Raw genomic sequence first — 24,808 nt, 5'->3', positions numbered from 1 at the left:
TTTTCAATGGATTTTTGTATTCCGGTATGACCGGATAAAGGTTCATCATGAGTGTGTTTCAATATTTGGTTTCTTAATGAACAGGGTATATACAATTGATCTTTATGGTTTATTAAACCAGTATTTAGGTTTTTGTGACAGGATTTAGGTGTATTGGTTTCTTTATCTTGTGCCCTTTTAATCTCTTCCTCTAAAGGTGTTAGGACTCCAATAAATTTTTCGATTGGTACTATTGGAGTCAGGGTCTCTTGAGGTGTCATTTCCTGTACTCTGGATAATGCATCAGCCTTAGTATTCAGGCTTCCTGGTCGGTAAGTGATCAAGAAATTGAACCTATCCAAGAATAATGACCACCTTACTTGTCTGGAAGTTAGAGTTTTGCTTTTCTTCAAATATTCCAGATTCTTATGATCTGTGAAGATTTTAAATGTTTTTTTTGTACCTTCCAGTAAGTGCCTCCATTGTTCAAGGGATACTTTGATAGCAAGGAGTTCTTTATCTCCTATACTATAATTATTTTCTGCAGGTGTGAATCTTCTTGAATAATAAGCTACAGGAAATAATTCTGATTTGTTGTCTACTTGTTGAGATAGAACTGCTCCTATACCTGAACTTGAGGCGTCTACCTCTAACACATATTGTAGCTTAGGATCTGGCATGTGTAAAATGGGGGCTTTGGAGAATTGCCCCTTTAAGTAGTCAAAAGCTAATTGGGCCTGTTCGGTCCATTTATATCTTTGTTTCTTAATAGTCAACTGAGTTAAGGGCTTTACTATATCAGAAAAGTTTTTGTTAAACTTTCGGTAGTAATTGGCAAAGCCAATAAAACGTTGTAGGGCACGAACCGATTTTGGTGTGGGCCATTCTAGTACAGATGAAACTTTATCTGGATCCATTTGGATCCTGTTAGGAGTTATTATGTATCCCAGAAATTTGATTTTGTTCACATGAAATAAACACTTTTCAAGTTTGGCATATAACTTGTGTTCCTTCAAGCGCATTAAGACCCAACGTACATGTCTTTCGTGTTCCTGTTCTGTCTTGGAATAAATTTGAATGTCGTCTAGATACACTATAACACAGATATCCATTAGATCTCGGAAGATTTCATTAATAAAGTGTTGGAAAGTAGCTGGGGCATTGCTCAATCCAAAAGGCATGACGTTATATTGATATAACCCATATCGAGTCCGAAAGGCGGTCTTCCATTCGTCACCTTTCTTCATTCTGATAAGGTTATATGCCCCTTTTAAATCTAGTTTAGTAAATATTTGTGCTCCTTTTAACCGTTCTATTATCTCTGGTATTAGTGGTAATGGATACCTGTTCTTTATGGTTATGGAGTTTAAAGCCCTGTAATCAATTATAGGCCTTAGAGTGCCATCTTTGTTTTTTTACCAAAAACATGCCTGCTGCAGCTGGGGATGTAGAGTGGGATATGAATCCCTTTCTCAGGTTGTCATCCAAATAGGACCTTAAATACACTAACTCATCTTGTGATAAAGGATAGATCTTCCCATGTGGTATTGGTGACCCTAGAATTATATCTATAGGGCAATCAAAGCTTCTATGAGGTGGTAAATTCTCTGCTTCTTTCAAATTGAAGACCTCTGCCAAATCCTGATATATCCCTGGTATCCCTGTCTCAGATGATGTTAAAATACTATGAGGGTAACAAGTGTTTAGACAATATGTTGAGTCTAGTGTAAGTTTTGAATGTTCCCAATCTATTTTGGGATTATGTTTTTGCAACCAACTATATCCTAAAATGATAGTATGCAGTGATATGGGGATCACATCAAATGTAATATATTCTGTGTGTCCATTGTTTACCATTATAAGCAAAAGTATTGTCTGGTGTGTAATGGGTCCCTTATTTATTAAAGTTCCATCAATTGATTTAACAAACACAGGGTTCTGCTTGCACACCAGAGGAATTTTATTATTTACAATATATACAGAATCAATGTAGTTCCCAGATGCACCTGAGTCAATCAATGCCTTGGAGTGTATATTTTCCTGATCCCACTGCAAAGAGAGAGGTAAAGTCAATTGCATTGTATCTGAGATATGATATATGTTTTTATAACCGGTTTTCTTACCCTTCTTTTGTCTTTGTAATGAAGGACAGCTTGAGACGGTGTGTTCCTTTTGTCCACAGTATAAACACAAGTTTTCTAACCTTCTTCTCATTTTCTCCTCATTACTTAGTGGCCCCTTGATAGTGCCTATCTCCATAGGGGTTACACTACCTTGAGATTTCTCAAATGTTGTAGGATAAGTGACCTGACGTCTGGGTCTTGTGTCTGAAGTGGATCTCTCTGCTCGCCGTTCCCTGAGTCTTCTATCTATGGATGTGCTTAATTTAATAAGTGCTGGAAGAGAATCAGGCATTTCCTGGCGAGACAGTTCATCCTTAAGGTTTTCAGATAGGCCCAGCCTAAACTGATTCTTAAGGCTAACTTGGTTCCATAGTGAGTCTGTTGCCCACATTTGAAATTCAGTTGTGTACTCCTCCACCGTGCGCTTACCCTGTTTGAGTGCGCGTAATTTAGAGTCTGCAGTTATTTGCGTATCTGTATCTTCATATAGATTAGACATAGCTTGAAAGAAATCCTGTAGTGAATCCAAAATTGGGTCATTATTTTCATAAAACCTGTTAGCCCAGGTTCTGGGCTCTCCCTGTAGAAATGAAATAGTGGTGCAAACCCTGATGCGGTCTGAATAGTATGTGCAGGGTCTCATGGTAAAGAGAAGTTTGCAAGCAGTCTTGAAATCTCTGAATTCATGTCTTTTACCAGTGAAAGGTTGGGGGTATTGAATATGGGGTTCAGGTACATCAGTACTTTTGTGAGACATATATTCTTTAACAATAGCTTTTAATGCAGTATTATCTGCTTGTACTTCTGTTAAGCCTTGTGCAAGATAATCTAATTTTCTTTGTATGTTAGAGAACTCAGTTTTAATTTCATTTGCATCCATAATAACAAAGTTTTGTTTACCAGTAACAAACCCTTAGAACACTGTGGCCTGAAAATTATGTGATGTCCTGTTTTATGCAGGAACTTATGCAGTGTTTTTAAGCTAAGGGTTTGTTGCTCTTTTAATGAATAAAACAGGCAGTATGGTTTGAACTACCTGTTAAATCACTGGTGAGACTTTTACTGGAAGAAAACTTCGTAGATGCCAAGCAGAAGCAAGGAATACTTTAGTAGAAACAATTGTTGCAATATAAGTATGGAATATAAAGCAAATAGTTCAGAGATATGATAGAGTAAATGTGTATTTTGATACACTTAGTAAAACATCAGTAGTTGTATCCTTATTGTAACAGTTCTCAGGAATGTCTTCACGCACTCACACACTCATACATAAAATATATACAGCACAGTCAGACTATGGTAGTAACCGGTAGATTTAGCATGGTAATGCGGATGATTTCCAGAGAGAGACAAGGTAAGAACGGATCCTCTGTAAATGGATTAAATATTACCTTAGGTTTGAGGAGATCACTTTTACCTCTGTGACCGGTATACTGCGTTGGTGTGAGTGCGGCTTCCGGGACGCTGCAGTAGATCCGGTGGCTCCTTGATCCGGATTGATGAAATAATAGGATTCTGGTAGAATTGGAAAAATAATGAAATACTTTTGAAAGTAAAGTGAAAAGCAAAAGATCCTCACTTACAACTGCTGTTCAAAGAGAAAGTAACAATGAAGCAAGTTAGGAAAATATCATAAGTAGAATCACAACATGAGGGTTGCGATCAGAAAAGCTCCAAAGAGAAAACAATTTTCAGGCAAGGAATGATTGTTCAGGTGTGCCTGATATAGGGTGGAGGAAAGGTAGGCGGGATATACCTTAAAGGTATATCACACTCCCGTTCAGCGGATTGCTGGAGTGGTTGCATACAACGAGGTACACACCTACACATCTAGTGGGAATGCCCCAAACTGGGAACCTTCTGGACTCAGGTAGCGGACTTACTGAGACACTTAGGTCTGACTGACTGTCTTATGGGAGACATGGCTCTTTTTCACCTTGGACTGCAGGATCTCCCAAAACCATCTGACTACTATGTGTTATCATTCTCCTGACAGCAAAACTTGTTATAGCTAGGCAGTGGACAAAAAAACACACTACTAACACTAGCCCCAGTATTGGAGACCCTAGACTATATTCAAAAAATGGAAGAATACGCTCTGAGAGTTGAGTGTCGCTATGACCTATATTGCTCCATCTGGTTCTTATGGAATGAACATAGAAGGGTCGAAGTTACACCTGGGTGAATTATTAGACCAGCTGACAGTCAGATAGCCCCATAGAACTTCAGACTAGTCTGGACTGATGGTGGCCCGATCATTCCTTCATGATCATTCCTTCATGGTCCCCTGGACCCCCTTTTTTTTTCTCTCCTTGCCCTACCCCCCCCCCCCTCTAGAAGAGGTTCTTCGGGTTTCCATACCTCCCATTACCCCATTATGTTTACCTGACATGCCATGTTTTAAAGTTTATAAATTTACATATTGTTCATTTCGGACAACTCTAATCCTGTTAAGCCTGAGATGTTGTCCTTCATTCTGAGATTGTAACTCTGATTTTCATTGCCTCAATAAAAATATTTATAAAAAAAAATAAAAAAAAAATTATACATATAGGATCCAAAAACCCAAAGGCCAATTATAGTCTCAATTGTACATTACTGACTGTAACTAAAGAGGAACAGAAATTATTATTTAAGGTACACAGGGCAGCAGTGATGCCAGTAAGGTCAGTCAAATTACTTGGTTGCATGGGAGAGGTATTAGAAGCAGAAAAAGCAAGGATTTTGTTTGCCACTTTACAGATCATTAGTTAGGCCTCACCTGTAATACAGTGTACAGTTCTGGAGACCATTTCTTCAGAAAGATATAAATACACTAGAAATTGTCTTAAGGAGGGCTACTAAAATGGTAAATGGTCTAAAATATAAAATGTACAAAGAAAGGCTCTATGATCTAAATATGTATAGTTTAGACTGGAGAAGGGAAAGAGGTGACATCATGGAAACCTTCAAATGTATGAAGGAACTTAATAAAGTGGAAGCTGAACGCATTTTCCACAAAAAACAAAAAAAACAAGGGGTCACAATCTTAAGTTAGAGGGTAGCAGATTCAAGAGAAATGTGAGGAAGCATTTTTTTTTTACAGAAAGGGTGGTGGATTCATGGAATAAACTTCCAATTGAGGTGGTAAAACACAAAGACTGTAAAGGAATTAAAAAATGCCTGGGACATGCATAGGAATATCTAAGAAAAAAGTAACGTAATACGGATAGACTTGATTGGCCTTTTTGGTTCTTATCTACCGTCAAATTCTATGTTTCTATATATTTTGTAATCATGCTAAAGCACCCATTTAATGATTTGCCTATTATATAGTACAGTTTTACTTTAATGAGTATCTATTAATACATCAATATAAATCAATACAGGAGGACTCATTCACCATATTATATTTTTTATTAAGCCTTTACATTTATTTATTAAAAATCATATACACCTGCTTAATATTTTATTTTTCTCCACAACAAAATGAAAACTTGGGTATAAAATTGTGTCTATTTGACATAGCTTAGTGGTATTGAAACAATATAACCATCTTTCTGATCCTTTTTGCTAAGTATAAACGATGTTTCAGAGCACTAGATCATCGTCTTGTCATATTCTCATACAATTCCCGGTGAATATTGTGGGATCATTAAAAGGCAGGTTAAAACAAGGGATTCTTGCTAGTAGATAGATCTCAACAGATTGTTCGGTTACACCTAGAAAAAAAATGACATGTATTTGCATAAAATGATAACACATGATTTCTAAACCATGTTTATCTAACTTTATTTTGTTACTCTAAAATATGTTCAGTTTAGTACTAATACATACCTAAATACTGTATATATAGCTTATTATGGGCAGAGATAAAGACCTTTATTTGTATGAAACGTTACAAAGGATTAATACTAATACAATGTTCCCTATAGGTGCGTTGTTCAATTCTCGTACTCAGGATACTCTAAATGGGGCAGATTTAAGATACAAATCCCCTTATATAGACCAGTAGGGGACCTATTCTACAGAGCACCCTGGTGCAAAAACATTTTTGGGCCTCCCAAAAGTAACTCAAAAGCAATAGTAATAATACACATGCTTCTCTGTATAAGGATTTTGAGTAGATAGATAGATAAGATGGACCTGCAACTTGCACTAATTAAAGGCTCCCCTGCATTAGGATTGTATATATTCTGCACATGTCTATCTATAGACTGCTATGGCTCCCCTTCCGGCAATTGGGCCCTGGTGCCATTGTACCTGCAGCACCAATGGTAATTTCCCTCCTGATACACACAGCTTAAAAATTCTAGTCTGAAAGTGGGTACTGATGACTGTAATAAAAATTTATTTTTCTAATCTAGAGGATAAAGACGTTGCAGGCATCATAAGATCTCCTTTTCTTGTGTTTCTTGAGCTTACTAGGTTAAAATGTTATATAATTATGTGAAATGTATTGTTCCAGTTTAAATCTATACTATAAAAGGCTAGGCTTCATTATTTAATAAAACCTTATGTATATTACACTTCTCTTCACTACTATAATGATCCAAATGCTTACACACTGTAGAGATGAGAGCTGCTATCAGTTGAGGATACCTACCATTTTGTTACTTGAAAGTGTGGCTTTCCGCGCCACCACGACCAAACCCTAAAAATAAGCAAAGACACAGCAGTTAACCCAGTTAATGAGCTTCAAAAAACAGAACTTTAAAATAACTATTAAAGGGACATGATAACCAAAATATTTCTTTCATGATTCAGATAGAGCATGCAATTTAAAACAACTTTCCAGTTTACCTTGGTTATCAAATTTGCTTTGTTCCATTTGTATCCTTTGTTGAAGCAGCAGCAGTAATGCACTACTGGGAGCTAGCTGAACACATAAGGTGAGCCAATGACAAGAGGCATATATATTCAGCCAACTATCAGAAGCTACCTCCCAGTAGCGCTTTGCTGCTCCTAAGCTAACTTAGGTATGACTATCAATAAAGTTAGCAAGAGAACAAAGCAAATTAGATAAAATAAGTAACTTAAAAAGTTGTTTAAAATTTCATGACCTATCTGAATCATAAAAGAAAAAAAAAAGTGGGTTTCTTATTCCTAACACACAATACAGAGCTTTAATATTAACCTTTTGGTCCAAACAGCGCTCCATAACAAGGTTGATTGCAGTAGGGCTTTCCTTCATGCTGCAAAACAAACAAAACAGCCATTAAAAACAGATCAGATTTCATTTTAGACAACAACTCTGATCCTAAAACATTACATAAATATCTGTGATCATTTGAAAAAGAAAACAAAAATCTGATGTTTGCAATCAAAAACCTATTAGATATTGCCTTGCACAAATGTTATATTTAACTTGCGTGATTTTCAGTTTTGTTTTTTTATGTTTGCTATATAACCGGAACATCTGCATTGCTTACATTCAGATTGCGTAAAGTCACAAAAAATTCTGGGATTTTGCTGTGTGAGTTTTCAGAAATTTTTGCAGAACTGTACAGAAACAAATATATGTGGCCAAAAACAGAAACAAATATATGTGGCCAAAAACAGAAACAAATATATGTGGCCAAAAACAGAAACAAATATACGTGGCCAAAAATGGAAACTTGGTGACTGATTTAATATTTATGATGACTGTATAGAAACCTGCAGTAAACAGGACCTCAATAATATGAACCCATGGCATGTTTTTATTTAACAGATTAATGTTGTTTTGTCTGATTGTTATAATCTACATTTAAAATTAACATTTTACTATCATATTTAGTCTTCTAAAACAAAGCAACAAAATCACCCTACAACAGATAAGCTGTGGAAATAATATCTATCTAAATGTGTTAGCACCTTGGACTCTGGAATATTATGGCTCCAAGCAGTTGCAGTATATTATTAGGGATTGACACTGATTACTTATATCACTACCATCAATAATAAATAGAATATATCTTTTGAAATGCAATAAATAAACTTATAATCAATTTAATTTAAAGGGACATGAAAACCATTTTTTTTTTCTTTCATGATACAGATAGAGCATAGATTTTTAAACAACTTTCCAATTTATTTCTACTATCAATTTTGCTTCATTCTCTTAGTATCATGTGTTGAAGGAGCAGCAATGCACTACTGGGAGCTAGCTGAAGACATAGGCAAGCCAATAGCAGTGGCATATATGTGCAGCTACCAGTCAACAGCTCCTGAACCTACCTAGGTATGGTTTTCAACAAGAGATACAAAAGAACTAAGCAAATTAGATAATATAAGTAATATGGAACATTGTTTAAAATTGTATACTTTTCCGGAATCATAAAGGAAATATTTTCAGTTTATGTCCCTTTAACTAAGTAGCACAACAACCTACCCATTAGAATGATCAAAATATAAATTTTGTTATAGAAATAGCATTTTAATTGCTATATAGATCTCACAATACCTCAGCATGGCTCCCAGGAGATAGTGTTTTGTTGCATTTCTCACATTTTAGGCAAGGTCTGTGCCAGTCTTTACCGAGGGAGGTTACCCTTTCGGCTGTAACAAAACAAACAGAAAGGGTGTTAACAAAAACTGAAAAACATATTTGTATTTGTTTAGCAAACTGATCTAATAAATGATATGGTTTACAAAAGGAACATTGGTGTTATTTATAGTCGCTTGTTGTCTTTCTATCGTACCCAACATTAAATCCCTGGGGTATGATGGTTTGTTTTGCTTAAAATTGAGATAGATCTGTTACAATATAGATTAATAGATGCAATGATACGATAGGTGCATGCAAAACTGTAGTGTAGAATATATTAAAAGATATTGAAAGCAGAAAACTGCTGCTACAATAAACCTAACAGAATACATTTGATCAAGGTAAAAAAAAATGATATATAGGTGTTATTTATTAATGTATTGTTAATCAGTGCATTTGCTGTTTGGGTAGGGTTTGTAGTATACATGTGCTTGTAAAAATGCTTCAGGTAAGAGATATCACAGGATTTGCCAGTGAGACATCCCCCAAACACATGGACATAGTTAATGTGCATGTTCAGCTCTAACTCACATATACTGCCAGTACTACCTCTAACCACAGTATGCATGAGAATGGGTGCATGTGCATGCAGCATATCACGGTATGCTGAGCAAATTATATGTTAGTACAAAACCTGTGAGAATTCTTACTACCAATAATTTTGCAGATACATATATATGGCATAAAGTCTTCTATTTACATTCAAAATGCACTACTGTATATTACAAAAGTAACTTTCAAAAATATAAAATGTAATTTGACCTTTAAATATTGTAAGCTGGATGCTGACATAATAGACCCACCTCCCCTCTCAGTTATGAAAAAAGGAGGAGCCAATCCCCTATAGCATTGCATCATGGGTGACATTAATGGGATGACCTCTTCTGCACAATATCTTGAAGGGAGGGTTCTATTAATTCAGATCAAGATTCACTCAACCTGATCTCACAGTCATATGGGTGCATATAATGATATTTTCTCAACCCTTTACATGACTAAATGAGCAAACATCACTGCAATGTCTGGAAGTGTGTAAATTACACTATAATATACTCAGAATAGGATATAATTTGAGCATTATTCATTAGCTATTGAAAAAGAGAAACCAATTAAAATCTACAAAAGTCAGATATAATTTACATTTTTATCCTCTGCTATCACTATCTGCAGGAAATATTTAGAAAAAAAACAGAAAAGACCTGTTTAAGCTAATCCACAGGGTCATAATGTGGTGCTCCAGTGTTTTTATGAGCAAATCCACTTTGATATTTTGCAGTCTGTGTGCGAACAAATGTTTGTGAGACTTGTGCATGTATATGCAATGTAGTTCAAAGTGTTAAAATACTGCTCATTTACTGTTTATTCAAATGTTTATAGACACAAATTCTAAAATATGTGTACTTGGCCGGGGAACAAAAGAAAATCCAGTGTGTCTGCTTATTTAAAAATACTGCACATCCCTACAAAACAATCATGTGCATAAAGATTGCTATTCTTGTTTAGTATACTGCAGCCTCAAACTTCTGCTCTAGTTTCTATACCTCACCCAGATTCTTCTAATATTACCCAGACTGGCTATAGGGCATACAGGGAAAATGTCAGTTGAGCCGGGCTCTTATGTGGGCATTGCTGCTATATACCACCCTCTGTTAATATGGGTAACAATTGGAAAGCTGTTACAATCTGCCTATTTTGTAGAGCAGAGAGTATAGAGATGCTGCAGAACGAGAGATATGGTGTATAATGGCTATCGAGCTGACACAGGTGTAACTGATGTGGGTTGCTCCTCATTTAAATGCCTGGTCCTATTTCAGTCCTGTTACCCAGCCACATCCTGGACTGCCAACGTCTGCCCTGATCGACATAGCTCCGTCTTTGAACTCTCTCACTCCACCCTGGGCCACTCTACCAACCTCTGGGCTACTAAGACTCTATTCGGTCTCGTTTTGCAAATATGTATGTAGGCAAATATATTTCCTTTTGGCACAGTTAATTTGGCTATATTCTTCAGCACATTTTACCTTCAATAATTTAGTATGTGATACCTTACCTGGTGTAGTGTATCTGCATTATTGAAGTTAATTAAGCACTTTTTGCAGTTGCCTATTTCCCACAGCTGTACATTTTACATGGCACATTTCAGATGAGCAATGATTTGGGCATATTCTCTATGGCACTCTTTTCTTGCACATTTTACAGTCTATGGCGTACTATATATGCTAGCTGAATTAGCATCAGAAAAAAAAAAGGATGTACAGCATGCTGTATACACCGTGGCACATGTTCCCCTGTTTGAAAAACTATTAGTTACTTCCCAAACTAGGTAATAAAACCATGAAGATTCAATCCCCAGACATTTTGCTGATTTTGTGCCCACAACACAGTTTTTGGCTTAAGAACAAAACCTTTGTAACAAAACAGATAAGGCATTTAGTGACTGTCAAGTGAGATTTTTAGTTGACTGACTGACTTTTCAGTGTATATGATTAAAACATTCCCTACAATGTGTGTTGCCATTATAAATAGAAATACACTCACAAACAAATAGTTTTAATCAACTCATATCAAGTTGTATGACCGTTTAAAACTTGAATTGTGTTTTCCTTCCTATTCCTGTTTGTTTATATAAACTGCCATTGGCTTTCAAAGGGACAAATAGTAGCGTGCGTTGTATTTGGCTGCACAGATTTGGAAATCATGCATTAATAATTGAGACAGAATGTGGGAGCGTAAAATTATTTGTGCCAAAATTCCAGTGGCAGCAGGAAAATAAAAACGTATTCCCAGTTTTATACTATACCCCCCAGAAGCAATCATTGCATATGTTCCTATGCCACTATAAAGTCAACTAAAATATACACTTTGTCCAAACATCCTTTCCTGCCTTAGGAGCCTACATCAGATTAATATTTCATTCAAAACACATGTATTTCATAAGAAGATATTGTGCCAAGCTGCCAGTGAAACTAGCCACCATGTGCTTAAATTAAAGATAATCCAACCGCTCTACCATTAATTAGCACAAGCACTCTAATTTAGGAGGTGGTGTAAGGACATATTCTATGTCATAAATAATGGGCAAATACAAATTTTAATTAATAGAAGCAATTTTTTAAATTTAAAAAGACAAAAAGTCTGATGACCAAAATGGGGCAATTGAGTTAGTGCATAACCACTTACTGTAGTTACCTTAACGGAATACTGAACTCAATTTTTTTCTTTCATGATTCGGATAGAGCATGCGATTTTAAGAAATTTTCTAATTTACTCCTATTATCAATTTGTCTTCATTCTCTTGGAATCTTTATTTGAAAAACTGGAATGAAAGCTAACAAGCCGGCCCATTTTTGGTTCAGCACCCTGGATAGCGCTTGCTGATGGGTGGGTACATTTAGCCACCAATCAGCAAGCTGTACCCAGGTGCTGAACTAAAACTGTGCCGGCTCACAAGCTTACATTCCTGCTTTTTCAAATAAAGATATCAAGAGAAAAAAAAATGATAACAGGAGTAAATTAGAAAGTTGCTTAAAATTGCATGCTCTATCTGAATCATAAAAGAAAAATATTGGGTCCAGTATCCCTTTAAACACATATTGCTCTTTTGTATGATCTGAAGCACATTCTGATTAATGCTTATAGGTGCTTCCAGATAGGGCCAGGTAAAGGCACTAACAAACAACATTTCTAACAAGCAACACTCATAACGTTACAGTTTAATAGCCCCATTTTATTACCAGTTTTATTTATTTGTTTTGTTTTTCAAACTGAATTATAAATTAAAAAAAACCACATCTTCTGGAAACCACAAGATTTAGTGTACACAATCTTATATTCTGTCTCAGAAATGACCATGTTAGATGGGGGGGGCAGGTGTCACTGTACACTAACATTTCTTCCACCTTTAAGAGGGCAGTGAAGTGTACAAAAGTAACTTAAAACAAAAATACCACACAGAACTTCAGGTGTACAAAATGTTCAAGCTACTGGAAAGGGTTATATCTTCTAAAATGGCAGGTCACACCAAAATTGTGTTTACTTGCAGCACCTTTATTTGTTTATTTTTTATTTTTTTTAGAAATCCTAATAAAAGCAAGACAAAACTATAGAATTTTATTATAAAGAAGCTACATACTTCCCAACATTTCATATGATTAATTTGAGAAGACGAGGGTGGAGTATTTATGTTACAGGGGTGGAGCCAGTGAGCCAGGGGCAGTTTGTGGACAGCACTGGGTATTTCTGGACAGTCCTATGTTTCATTTTGTACAACAGGATATAAATAAGAGGAAGTGACAGCTCCCAAAATCTTGGCCCTCCCTCAAAATGTCTGACTGTAAGGAGCTCTGTGACTTGGAGAAAACAGCAGAGAAAATTGGCATTTTTGTACCACAAATAGGAGGCCATAGAACAGTTTGAGTCAAATAAAAAAGTACTTGTGAACCTCTATCTTAGGTTGGACAACCTTTCTATACACCGTCCAGTATTCAACTAGAAAGTCCAATACTTTAGCAGGCGGTCCAGTAAAATCTTCTCAAAAATACTGGAAACAAATGCCCAGTTTTTCAAGTCCTTAGGTGCTAGTCAAAAGTAAAAATTAAACATAAATGGTTTGGATGGAGCATGAAATTTAAAACAATTTACTTTTAGAGGTACAAATCCCCAACTCGAGAATTACAAACTTATTTCTGAACTTTTTAATTCATCTTTTTTTAACAATACAATTATCAAACATTGCTATTTTCCCCCACCTGTAGGTCACAATCGTCTCTGCCTGTGTCTTTAGTTTGATTTGTGTGTTCTAAAATGTAAATGTAAATAAATATTATATTTCTGATTATAGTACTGTACTATCGTTCTGAGGGTACTATGTATACAAAAGTAATAAAAATGATATAAAACTACAAAGCTTTATTATGTAAATATTCCCTAAATGACATAAGATAGTGTTGTCCAACCTCTCTCCAAACTGTCCCATTTTACAGATGCAAATATTCCAAACTCAAAACTATTCTGAAATCCAAGCCTAATCCAGTCTCAAACAGTTTGGATGAAGGGTTTTCTATCTGTATTATCAATTTTACTTAGCTCTTGGTATCCAGTGTTTTGCAACATTTTTTAAAGCAGTGTTATACACAGTTGCAAATACTGCTACCATAAAGTGTTAAAGGCACGTACACGCTCCTGAGTTCCTATCATCCAACCTAGGTTTATTCTTCAATCAAGGATACCACAAAAACAAAGCAGATTTGATAATAGAAGTAAATTTAAAAGTTGTTTGAAATTGCATTCTTTATCTAAATTAAGTTTACTGTCCGTTTTCTGTTCTACCCACCTAACAGTAGTTGCATCCTCAGAATAAAAGTCTCTGAAAATCAAGTTTTAATGGCGCAGAATTACATGTTTTGCGGGTAAAAGCAAATGTCTGTTTTATCAATCAGGTTTGGCCTGTGCATGGTCTGAAAAAGTAATCTGTCACTGACATTTTACAATTTTTTTTTTTTTACAAGGAATATGTGCAAACATCAGGATTATGTGCCCCTCTCAATATGACGCTGAGTTCCCTTTCTTGAGCTGTACAATAAGTGTTGCCTTGTTAAGCTGACCACTGTTTATATCCATTCAGGAAATCATCATGCTTCCATAAAAAACACAACAAAAAGAAATGTTTGGATGCACATCCAGAGTTTCCTTCTCATTTAACTACAGACATAAAATTCAGTAATAACGCACCATATTTCTACCCGCCAAGGGTGGGGAGGTTACAAGCACTATTTAAAGCTAGTGGTTCCTTTCCTGTAAAATATGAAGGGAAAAGCACATCTGCATGATACATTACTGAACAGCATCCAGTGGCAGCAGCAGCTTAACCTACAGCATTAATATGGAAAACATAAAAAGGGTGTATTAAATTGTTACATGATTGCAGAAGCTAAAACAAGGAAGATATTAGATTTTTTTTGGCTGAAAGAACGAAACTTGTTCTACTATCAGTTCCTGTTATGGTTGAACCCCAGGCTAAATTATATTATTATATTTATTTAGTGGACAACAAAAAAATCATCACAAATATTAAGTAAAATAGTAATTCTATCAAAATGGTATATATTAATTACGTTTTTATTATGCTTATCAACATAATTTGCTGCTATATATTTAATTATTTGGCAAATAGAATATCTATCTATCTATCTATCTATCTATCGGTTTGATTATTCCTTGCAAAAGCAAACAAAATCTCTTAAACACATACAGTATATAAGAAGGAACTGAGCAGGTGTTATATGAACCCTAGAGCGTATACTTTTACTTTGTTTGGCTTAGATGTGTCATTAACTAGCATCCACCTTGGGGCGTCTGAATTAAAGCACACTCCACAGTATCTTACATTTTGTGTGTTACTAAATACGGTGTCCAGAGCAGATACGTACGTTGCACTGAGCTTAGCGCCTTAGAAGTCTGTAATGTGGTAGGACGCTATGCACTTGCATACCGAGAAATGCGCAGAGCAGAGGAGAACATACAATTCTAACCCTGGTGTGTAACTGTTTAGATGACTTACTGATTAGTAGCAATATAGACACTCTCATTCACTAATTTAAACAGGGCATTTCTATTTACTCTTGTATGAATCTTTTTTATATTTCTAAAGTACATTAGTAATATAAATAGCAAGTGTGTTTGTTTAACAATGAAATCATTTATTTTCACCATACATGGTATAACTGCCACTGGTTTTGTTGATATAGGAGCCCTGCCCGAGTAAGGTATAGTCTGTTTTTTCAGACTCATGTAACATTACATACACAATTACACTCAACATCCTGTTATGCCAGATCTCTATCAACTGTAACTGAAAAGTATGTCCCACTCACACAATCTGTACTTAGCAATCAACAGTTACAGTCTTAGGTGTGGTCATGGTCAGACACATTGCCCTTCCGCAGCTGTCAATCATATCAATCAAATGTCGACAGACCACAAATCAGAGCCCCCTCGTCTCTGGCAAACCATATACACACACATCAGAACAGGGACATAAAATTGAACAAGTTTATTTCATAATTCAGATGATGTTAAAAAAAAATCCAAATCACTTCTATTATCAAATTTATTTTGTTCTCATGGTATCAGTTGTTGCGAATACCTAGGTAGGCAGGGTGCATTTATCTGGAAAACTATTTGGCATTACTTTTGAAATAATGTTTTTGAGCACTAGATGGCAGCAGTGTTTGCACAATGCATACACCATAAAAAGCATTCTTGCAAAGCTGCTGCCATATAGTGCTCCAGAAAGATGCATGTTCCAAAGCCTACCTACCTGTTTTTCAAGAAAGCATACCAGGAGAACAAGTTAAGTTTGATAACAGAAGTAAAGTGGATTTTTAGACAAATTTTAAAAAACAATTTTACAGCTGAACATTTAGTTAAATAAATATGCATTTCCGCTAATGAGACATTTTACAGTTTATATAATAATAATGTTTTAGAGCATGTCAGGCAAATAATAATCCTCTGCCCTGCACCACAGCCAACAAATATTTGCAGAGTGCCAATTCCATTGTATTTTGTTTTTGCAAGTGAAGTGCAATCTGAGAGCTATAAACACAACCCCCCTGGATCATATGTCTGTACTTTATCATCATCAGCCTGTTACACAATATGTGCAGTGTTAGAATAAAAACAACACAAGTGAACAGAAATGTATTGAAACCGCACAAAACTTTGCATCAAGCAGCTAACAGACCCTTTTTAAGGGAAAAGGTCAGACTTATTTTTAGCTGTTAACATAAAACATCTCTTTTGTAGGTAACGAGCCGTAAAGTAGTTGAGCCATTAACTTTCATATCACATATCTATATCTGGATTTAAATTAATGTGCAGTTTATAAAGCAAATTGGACTATTAACAGTCCTGATTAAATATAGTAAACCCCCAAATTTTATTTTATGATTCAAATAGAACATACAAATTTAAAGAACTTTCATATTTAATTCTATTATCAAATTTTCTTCATTCTCTTGTTATCCATTGCTGAAGGGACAGCATTGCACTACTGTCAGGAAGCTGAAAATATCTATTTAGCCAATCACAGGAGACAAATGTGTGCAGGCACCAATTAGCAGCAGCTCCCACTAGTGTATGATATGTGCATATTCATTTTTAACAAGGGATACTAAGGGATACTATTTATATATGTGCAGACAGACATGATCCGCTATAGCGAATCATGTCCGCCGCACATCGATAAATGCCGACAGCATATGCTGTTGGCGTTTATCATTGCACCAGCAGTTCTTGTGAAGTCCTGGTGCAATACCGCCCCTGCAGATTTGCAGCAAATCGATCGTACATGGTCGGGCGGACTGCTGTATGGCCCATTCGGCCATTGTTAAATAGACCCCTAAGAGAAAGAAGCACATTTGAAAATAGAAGTGAATTTAAAAGTGTCTTAAAATGACATGCTCTATCTGAATCATGCAAGTTTAATTTTGACTTTCCTATCCCTTTAATAATTCCAAATGTTTTATGAACACATTTTATTATCAGAAAACAAAGCCATCCATTCTCATGGTTTAAAAGAAGAAAAGTTTTGTTGATTTTTTATTTTTTCTTAAAAAAATGGCTCCATCAGATGAAATCTGATTGGTTAGATGCTAATAGTAAACACTAGGTGAAAGGGAAATACTGTATTAGAGGATAACTGTATGTTAGCGACATCAGGGTCATGTATGGGAAAGTACATGCACTGACTTACAGATGGACTTCAATATACCCTGAGCAGTTTACAGTAGATGTACTAGTCACATCAGTACAGTATTTAAATCTGATTACACTTCATTCTCTTTAGTGCATAAGATAGCCAGGTGTCCAGTATTCAACCAGACAGCCCAGTATTTTAGTAAGCTGTCCAGTAAAATCTTAATACAAATACTGCAAAGGTCCAGTTTTTTTTTTTATTCCTGAGTGTTAGCTAAATCTAAAAGGGCTCCTATGCCTCAATGCATTGCAAATATAGAGCAGAAAAAAGTGAGGGGAAGTCAAAAAGGTCAAATAGCTTTTGTTTTAGTGGCAGCCAAAGAGATAACATTATTGATTTGTATGTTACTGGCGGCCAAAGGGTAAAATGACTGCTTAGCTCTGAAAAATATTGATTGTAGGATTAAGAGTGGGGCTAACATAGAGCTTTTGGGGGGAGCATTGTGTGACTCCATCTACCACTGTGCGCAGTATTTTTGTGGAGGACAGCTAGTTGTATCATAAATATTGAGGATTCATTGGCTTACAATATAGAGTCTATTCTTTTGTGAATGTCTTACTGACTTTTTATTCTCACTCAGCACAGGAACTCATTATATACTACTACAAACAGATTGCTGTAATGTTGCTGTTTTATGAACTAAACATAATTTTACATCTGCTGTGCAGTTTACTGTTGTATTGGAAACTGCAGAATGGTGTTCTATCTCTAGCAGTCCCCAGACACAAGTTATTTAGATGCTCCCTTACTGCAAACAAATTATACCTCTTATTCGCTATAGGATGAGCAAATGCAAACTCAAACTGACTGTTCATTTTCAGCAAACCCCAAATCACTTGATTTTACAGACACCACTCTGAGTAACTCTAACCCTAGGCAGCTGCATACTTTATTAATGACAACTCTAGCACAGAATGGATTTTTTGTGTTGCAACATGGTACTTAAAGGGACATTGTACACTAGATTTTTTTTATTTTTTTTGCATTAATGTTTTGTAGGAGATCAATTTAAATAGCACATCTGGGTGTGTTTTTGTAAAAATGTTAAGTTTTGCTTATTTTTAACTAACATTGTGCTGATTTTCAGACTCCTAACCAAGCCCCAAAGTTTAAGATGTATACTGATGTCTACAGACTCCTGCTTGTGTAAGGAATTTTTTCATATGCAGGGGAGGGGGGAGCATCTGCTTTTCCTGATTTCTCAGCCCTTTCAGTGGGTGTCCCAACCTAACCTTGTAAGAGTGTCTTTGTAATAATGTATAGCTTATTTTTAATTAACATTGTGCTGATTTTCAGACTCCTAACCAAGCCCCAAAGTTTTAGATGTATACTGATGTCTACAGACTCCTGCTTGTGTAATGGGTCTTTTCATTTGCACATGAGGGGGGAGTGTATGTTTTTCCAGCCCTTTTCAGTGGGTGTCCTAGCCTAACCTCATCAACAGTGCGAAACTGGGAGCTTCCAAGTACTTTTTTAAAAGGTTTTATACTGGATTTTTATTTTAGTTCAGTATCTGTGCATATTCTTCTTTATAGCAGTGTCTATTGCATGCAGTTATATGAAAATGAATGTATACTGTTCCTTTAATTGTTTAATAACTCTGATACATGTGTTCCTTTATATAGTTAAATACTTGAAATAAATGACTATATTATCAGAGTATAAATTAAAATATATATTTGTTTAGTGTAGCTATCTAGCCTTTTACTCGTTTTTTTTTTATATATATATAGTTATTTTGTGTAAATCTTTAAATGGATGTTGTGGTGAATCAATTAGTAGCAACAATGCCACTACCCACCAATCACTGGCAGTTTCCCTCTTAGAGCTGCAATGTTTGTGGCTCATAAGTGGGACTTTACTTGTGTATTTAACCCTTTTTACAGTAGTTTAATATATAGCTAGCTATAGTCAATAATACAAAAGTAACATACTCTGATTTAGAGCATATCATTTATTATTAAAGTGCCCCTTTATATTCTATGCAAGATAAGCTGGTTTCTTCACTCAGGAGCTTGCAAAGAAAGGTTGCGAATGTTTAAACACATGGGTGTGGCTGTTTCACAAGGCGTTAAAAGATTCAGATAACAGAACAAGGTAAAGCATAGCCTGGCTCATGAAGAATTATGACTTCTCTTTAGCTGAGTATATAAAAGGAAGTGGTGGATAAGTAAAGCATTTCTGTTTAATATTTGTACATTGTGTTACCTTTCTAGTCTCCAGCAACAACTTGTTTAGGGAAAAACACTGGGCAGACAATGCACTCTCTCTCTGTATGTATGTATGTGTGTGTATATGTATATCTATATATATCTATATATGTGTGTGTATATGTATATCTATATATATCTATATATGTGTGTGTATATGTATATCTATATATATCTATATATGTGTGTGTATATGTATATCTATATATATCTATATATGTGTGTGTATATGTATATCTATATATATCTATATATGTGTGTGTATATGTATATCTATATATATCTATATATGTGTGTGTATATGTATATCTATATATATCTATATATGTGTGTGTATATGTATATCTATATATATATATCTATATATGTGTGTGTAATACTTTGTTATTTTCTGTGCCCAATATGATAATTGATAAAGATGTAAGTTAACACCAAAATGTCATGTAATTTATTTCAAGTCTTAAAGGGACACTGAACCCAAATTTTTTCTTTTGTGTTTCAGATAGAGCAGGCAATTTTACGCAACTTTCTAATTTACTCCTATTATCAATTTTTCTTCGTTCTCTTGCTATCTTTGTTTGAAAAAGAAGGTATCTAAGCTTTTTTTCGTTCAGGACTCTGGATAGCACTTTTTTATTGGTGGATGCAATTTATCCACCAATCAGCAAGGACAACCCAGGTTGTTCACCAAAAATGGTCCGGCATCTAAACTTACATTCTTGCATTTCAAATAAAGATACCAAGAGAATGAAGAAAATTTTGTAATAGGAGTAAATTAGAAAGTTGCTTAAAATGTCATGCATTGTGTTCAGTGTCCCTTTAAGAGTCTGGTGCTTATATCAATTGTATATATATATATATATATATATATATATATATATATATATATAGTAATCTGCAACATAGGACTGCACTCACTGGATTTATGTAAAAAATCTCTTTAATTAGGTAACGTTTCGGAGCACGCAGGCTCCTTCCTCAGACCAATACGGTATTGGGTAACGTTTCGGAGCACGCAGGCTCCTTCCTCAGACCAATAGGTATTGGTCTGAGGAAGGAGCCTGCGTGCTCCGAAACGTTACCTAATTAAAGAGATTTTTTACATAAATCCAGTGAGTGCAGTCCTATGTTGCAGATTACTATGAATACTTACTGATCTGGCACCCTGGTTGGCGACTATTGGACATTGAGAGTGCAGATACACATGGAGGATATATATATATATATATATATATATATATATTCCCGCCAAGGGTGTAATGAAGGGCTGAACACCCCAAAACGTCACTTGGATAAGGGTCAAAAAGTTTGTTACTTTATAAGACCAGAGAGCACTTTGTTTTGATACATATTCCCGCCAAGGGACTGTGCAGTTTAACCTCTAGGTGTTAAAAAACCCAAGCCTGCAATTTAGTCTATAAATATACATTAATCACATGTAAATACAATGTTATGGTTTTAAAATGGCCACCATTATGATAAATGGAATCAACGTTTAACTCTTGAACTTTGGACACTGTTCTCTATGTTTAGTTACTGTTAACTTGGTGACACCCAGAATTAAATATCAGAAATGTGCATAAATGCATTTAAATTTTAAATAAAAGGAATTTTGCAATTTACTTTCATTAGCAAAAGGTATTACGCTTACAGTGGCATACGCACATATGCTACTCATGACTATAGTATCAGGATTCAAACACCATGTTTGCTCAGAGTGCTGGTGGTGGTGTATTGTGTCCATGAAGGCTTAATTTGTCTCATACAAGCCACTGCTGACGCTCTGACTTGTGGTGTATGACTGCTGGTGCACGCGGCAGTCGCGGAATATGTGTGTATGCCACTGAGAACCATTACTAACTTTTACTAGAAGCATTTTTGCTAAAGGAACTATATTGCCAAAATGCTTTCTATTTAAAATTTACATACATTCATACACATTTCAGTTTTGCCCTTTAATATACTCAAGACCATAAAAATTGCTTGATATTTAATTGGTATATTACTCACAATTAAAGGGTTCACGTGTAGGAACATAAAGCAGACAAACAATCACTAGACTAAGAGTGTACACAGTGAAAACTTATTCATACTGAGAAAGCAGCAGTTTTATAAAATAGCTTTCAAGTTCTATTACAATGGAACTGAAGACCTACACTCTATGATTTATAATTTATGACAAGGAAAACTGGTGATCTGAAGTCTAATACACTTACATTGTATGCTTGAGTACAGCACCTTCATAATATTACAATACTTTAGTTATGCAACTTAATATTGTATCCAGCCACAAAACAAATGTATTGAACACACTGAATGATATTCACACACAAATTAAATTACATTGTATTGAATTGTTTTAGCATAAGATACATATATTTTGTTTATCTGACTTTGATGAGGACAACAGTTTGTCAGAATTCAGTGACTGGTTTTTGATAAAAAAAAAAATCCAATGTGGGATTTTTTAATTTTAGATATTTTATTTTAATCTGTATTTACCTATTCTAGAAATAGCTACAGAGCTAAACTAACAGGACTAACTAGTGTCTGATGCCATATGCACCTTGTGATAAAAACAAATATTTTGTTGTTAAATAATTCCAGTTGATAGCTGAAAACTACACCATTTTAAATCAGTTGAAAGGAATTGTCCTGGAATGAAAATATTGCATTCATTTAATGATTATATCTGTATTTTGAGGTTGTAATTGGTCAAGCTCTGCTGTGTATTTAAGTTTACAATTCTTGAAAAAGTATGGGCAGTAAAAGGTTTCAATAATTCCCAACTGATGTGCATACTAATTTTAGTAACAATACATTACAGTAAAGTTGTCCAAGTTGCAAGAGGAAAGAATGCTTGAAATTTCCCAGTGTAATCTGAGGGACAGATCATGAATGTATTATGTGTATTAGCAGCATAGAAGGAAAGAATCTGTACCTAGAGGCAAATAATAAATCAACCAGAGATTTACTCTTACAACATCATATGCTTTAGAGCTGTAATGACATAGGTTAGTTCTTTGTGTCATAATTGTGACAAGTCAAACTGACATAAATACAGGAAGCTATAATAGGTCATAACAAAAGCTATACATTGAAACAGCCATTATAAGGCATCAGGGCATACATTAAAATGTATTGTTTTTAATCTTTTATACTATATATACATAATACATAGATAACTTTTCTGATGTGCATTTAAATTTGATTAAATTGAATACAACTCACCAGCCTTAATATAAAGTAATAGAAAAGATTTTATTTTCAGGGAACTTGAGATAGTTGCGCTTATTTTGAATTTGTCCAAAGTTAGTGGATTACAGACATTACAATCAATGTGGTAAAAGCATACTCAGATACACTTGAGAAACTATAATAAAATTAAAATAAACACATCTGATAACTACAGAAAAATATTTACCATTTAAGAAAAGCTAAGTAAACTATTCATTTTGTAAAGTAAAGCCCCTTAAGCATGAAGGTGTTAGATTAGATTCCACAAAGAATGTGCCTGAAGCAGTCAAGTAGCGATGCTTTTTACTTACCAAAGTAGACCTCCTTCTGGCACTTAGGACACTTGGGCATGGTGCTGATGCAGGAGTGAGATGCAGAGTGGTACTGGCTAGCTGACTGCTTCGAACTTTCATTCAAAAGGGGGCGGGGTTAGATGTCTTGTCACTGAATTAAGAGTAGGGAGGATGCTTTGCACACGGAGATGGGAGAGGCAGCATGGTGATGCACCCAGGAACTGTAAAGTTAACCTTTTAAACTGCACAGCAGGGAGTGCACATTAGAGGAGATGAGTAACCCTTTCTGTCCAGAAACATAAAAAAATTGTGTCATGAATAATTTACTACGTTTATTTGTGTGTGCATATATAGATAGATGATTAATAGATAGATTATAAATTAGATAGCTAGATTAGAAAGATAGATGATAGATATAATAAATAATTAAATAGATTGATAATATATATACATTTGACTGATAGATATAGATTATAGATAGATAGATGAATGAATGACAGATAGATGATAGATAAATAGATAGCAAGGCTGGATTAGCCTACCAGAATACCAGGAGATTTCTTGGAAGGATGCAGCAGCTGGGACTGGAAAGCTACAATTTAAAGGGGTGGATAATGGATGCAATTGGGTTATAGGGTGCCTATATAAAAACAATCTTAAATTTTTTTTTTAATATAAACTGATATAATTTAATTCTGAAAAAATACTGGGTGGGGGAGTTTCCCAGTAATCCCCCATGAGAATAATATGGTGTGCTCATTCTACTGAATCAACAAAAATAGGGTTGGTCTCCAAATTTCCAGGGTTGCTTTTTTATTCCCAGTCCAGCCCTTATAGATAGATGCTAGATATACTATATATATAAACAGATACATACAAATGCATATATATATATATATATATATATATATATATATATATATATATATATATTGTGTGTGAAACTTTACATATATATGTGTGTGTGCGTATGTATATATATATATATATATATATATATATATATATATATATATATATATATATATATATATATACACACAGTATCCCACAAAAGTGAGTACACCCCTCACATTTTTGTACATATTTTATTATATCTTTTTATGTGACAACACTAAAGAAATGACACTTTGCTACAATGTAAATTAATGAGTGTTTGCTATCCCCTCAAAATAACTCAACACACAGCCATTAATGTCTAAACTGTTGGCAACAAAAGTGAGTACACCCCTAAGTGGAAATGTCCAAATTGGGCCCAATTAGCCATTTTCCCTCCCCGGTGTCATGTGACTCGTTAGTGTTACAAGGTCTCAGGTGTGAATAGGGAGCAGGTGTGTTAAATTTGGTGTAATCATTCTCACACTCCCATACTGGTCACTGGAAGTTCAACATGGCACCTCATGGCAAAGAACTCTCTGAGGATCTGAAAAAAAGAATTGTTGCTCTACATAAAGATGGCCTATGCTATAAGAAGATTACCAAGACCCTGAAACTGAGCTGCAGCATGGTGGGCAAGACCATACAGCGGTTTCACAGGACAGGTTCCACTCAGAACAGACCTCGCCATGGTTGACCAAAGAAGTTGAGTGCAGGTGCTCAGCGTCATATCCAGAGGTTGTCTTTGGGAAATAGACGTATGAGTGCTGCCAGCATTGCTGCTGAGGTTGAAGGGGTGGGGGGTCAGCCTGTCAGTGCTCTGA

General features: G+C 35.1%; 1 protein-coding gene across 1 annotated transcript; it reads right to left on the bottom strand.

Annotated features, from left to right (window-relative positions):
* Nucleotides 1-5,479: 5,479 nt before the first annotated feature.
* On the bottom strand, nucleotides 5,480-23,269 carry CRIP1 (cysteine rich protein 1). The gene is made up of 5 exons (XM_053697860.1): nucleotides 23,127-23,269; nucleotides 8,527-8,621; nucleotides 7,219-7,276; nucleotides 6,688-6,735; nucleotides 5,480-5,803 (listed from the first exon to the last, which is right to left on the bottom strand). The coding sequence occupies exons 1-4, from the start codon at nucleotides 23,164-23,166 to the stop codon at nucleotides 6,695-6,697; spliced, it is 234 nt and encodes a 77-aa protein (XP_053553835.1). The 5' UTR covers nucleotides 23,167-23,269; the 3' UTR covers nucleotides 5,480-5,803; nucleotides 6,688-6,694.
* Between the last annotated feature and the right edge of the window lie 1,539 nt (nucleotides 23,270-24,808).

Source organism: Bombina bombina, chromosome 1, assembly GCF_027579735.1.
Source record: "Bombina bombina isolate aBomBom1 chromosome 1, aBomBom1.pri, whole genome shotgun sequence".
Classification (NCBI taxonomy): domain Eukaryota; kingdom Metazoa; phylum Chordata; class Amphibia; order Anura; family Bombinatoridae; genus Bombina; species Bombina bombina.
This window is presented reverse-complemented; position numbering and strand designations above follow the sequence as displayed.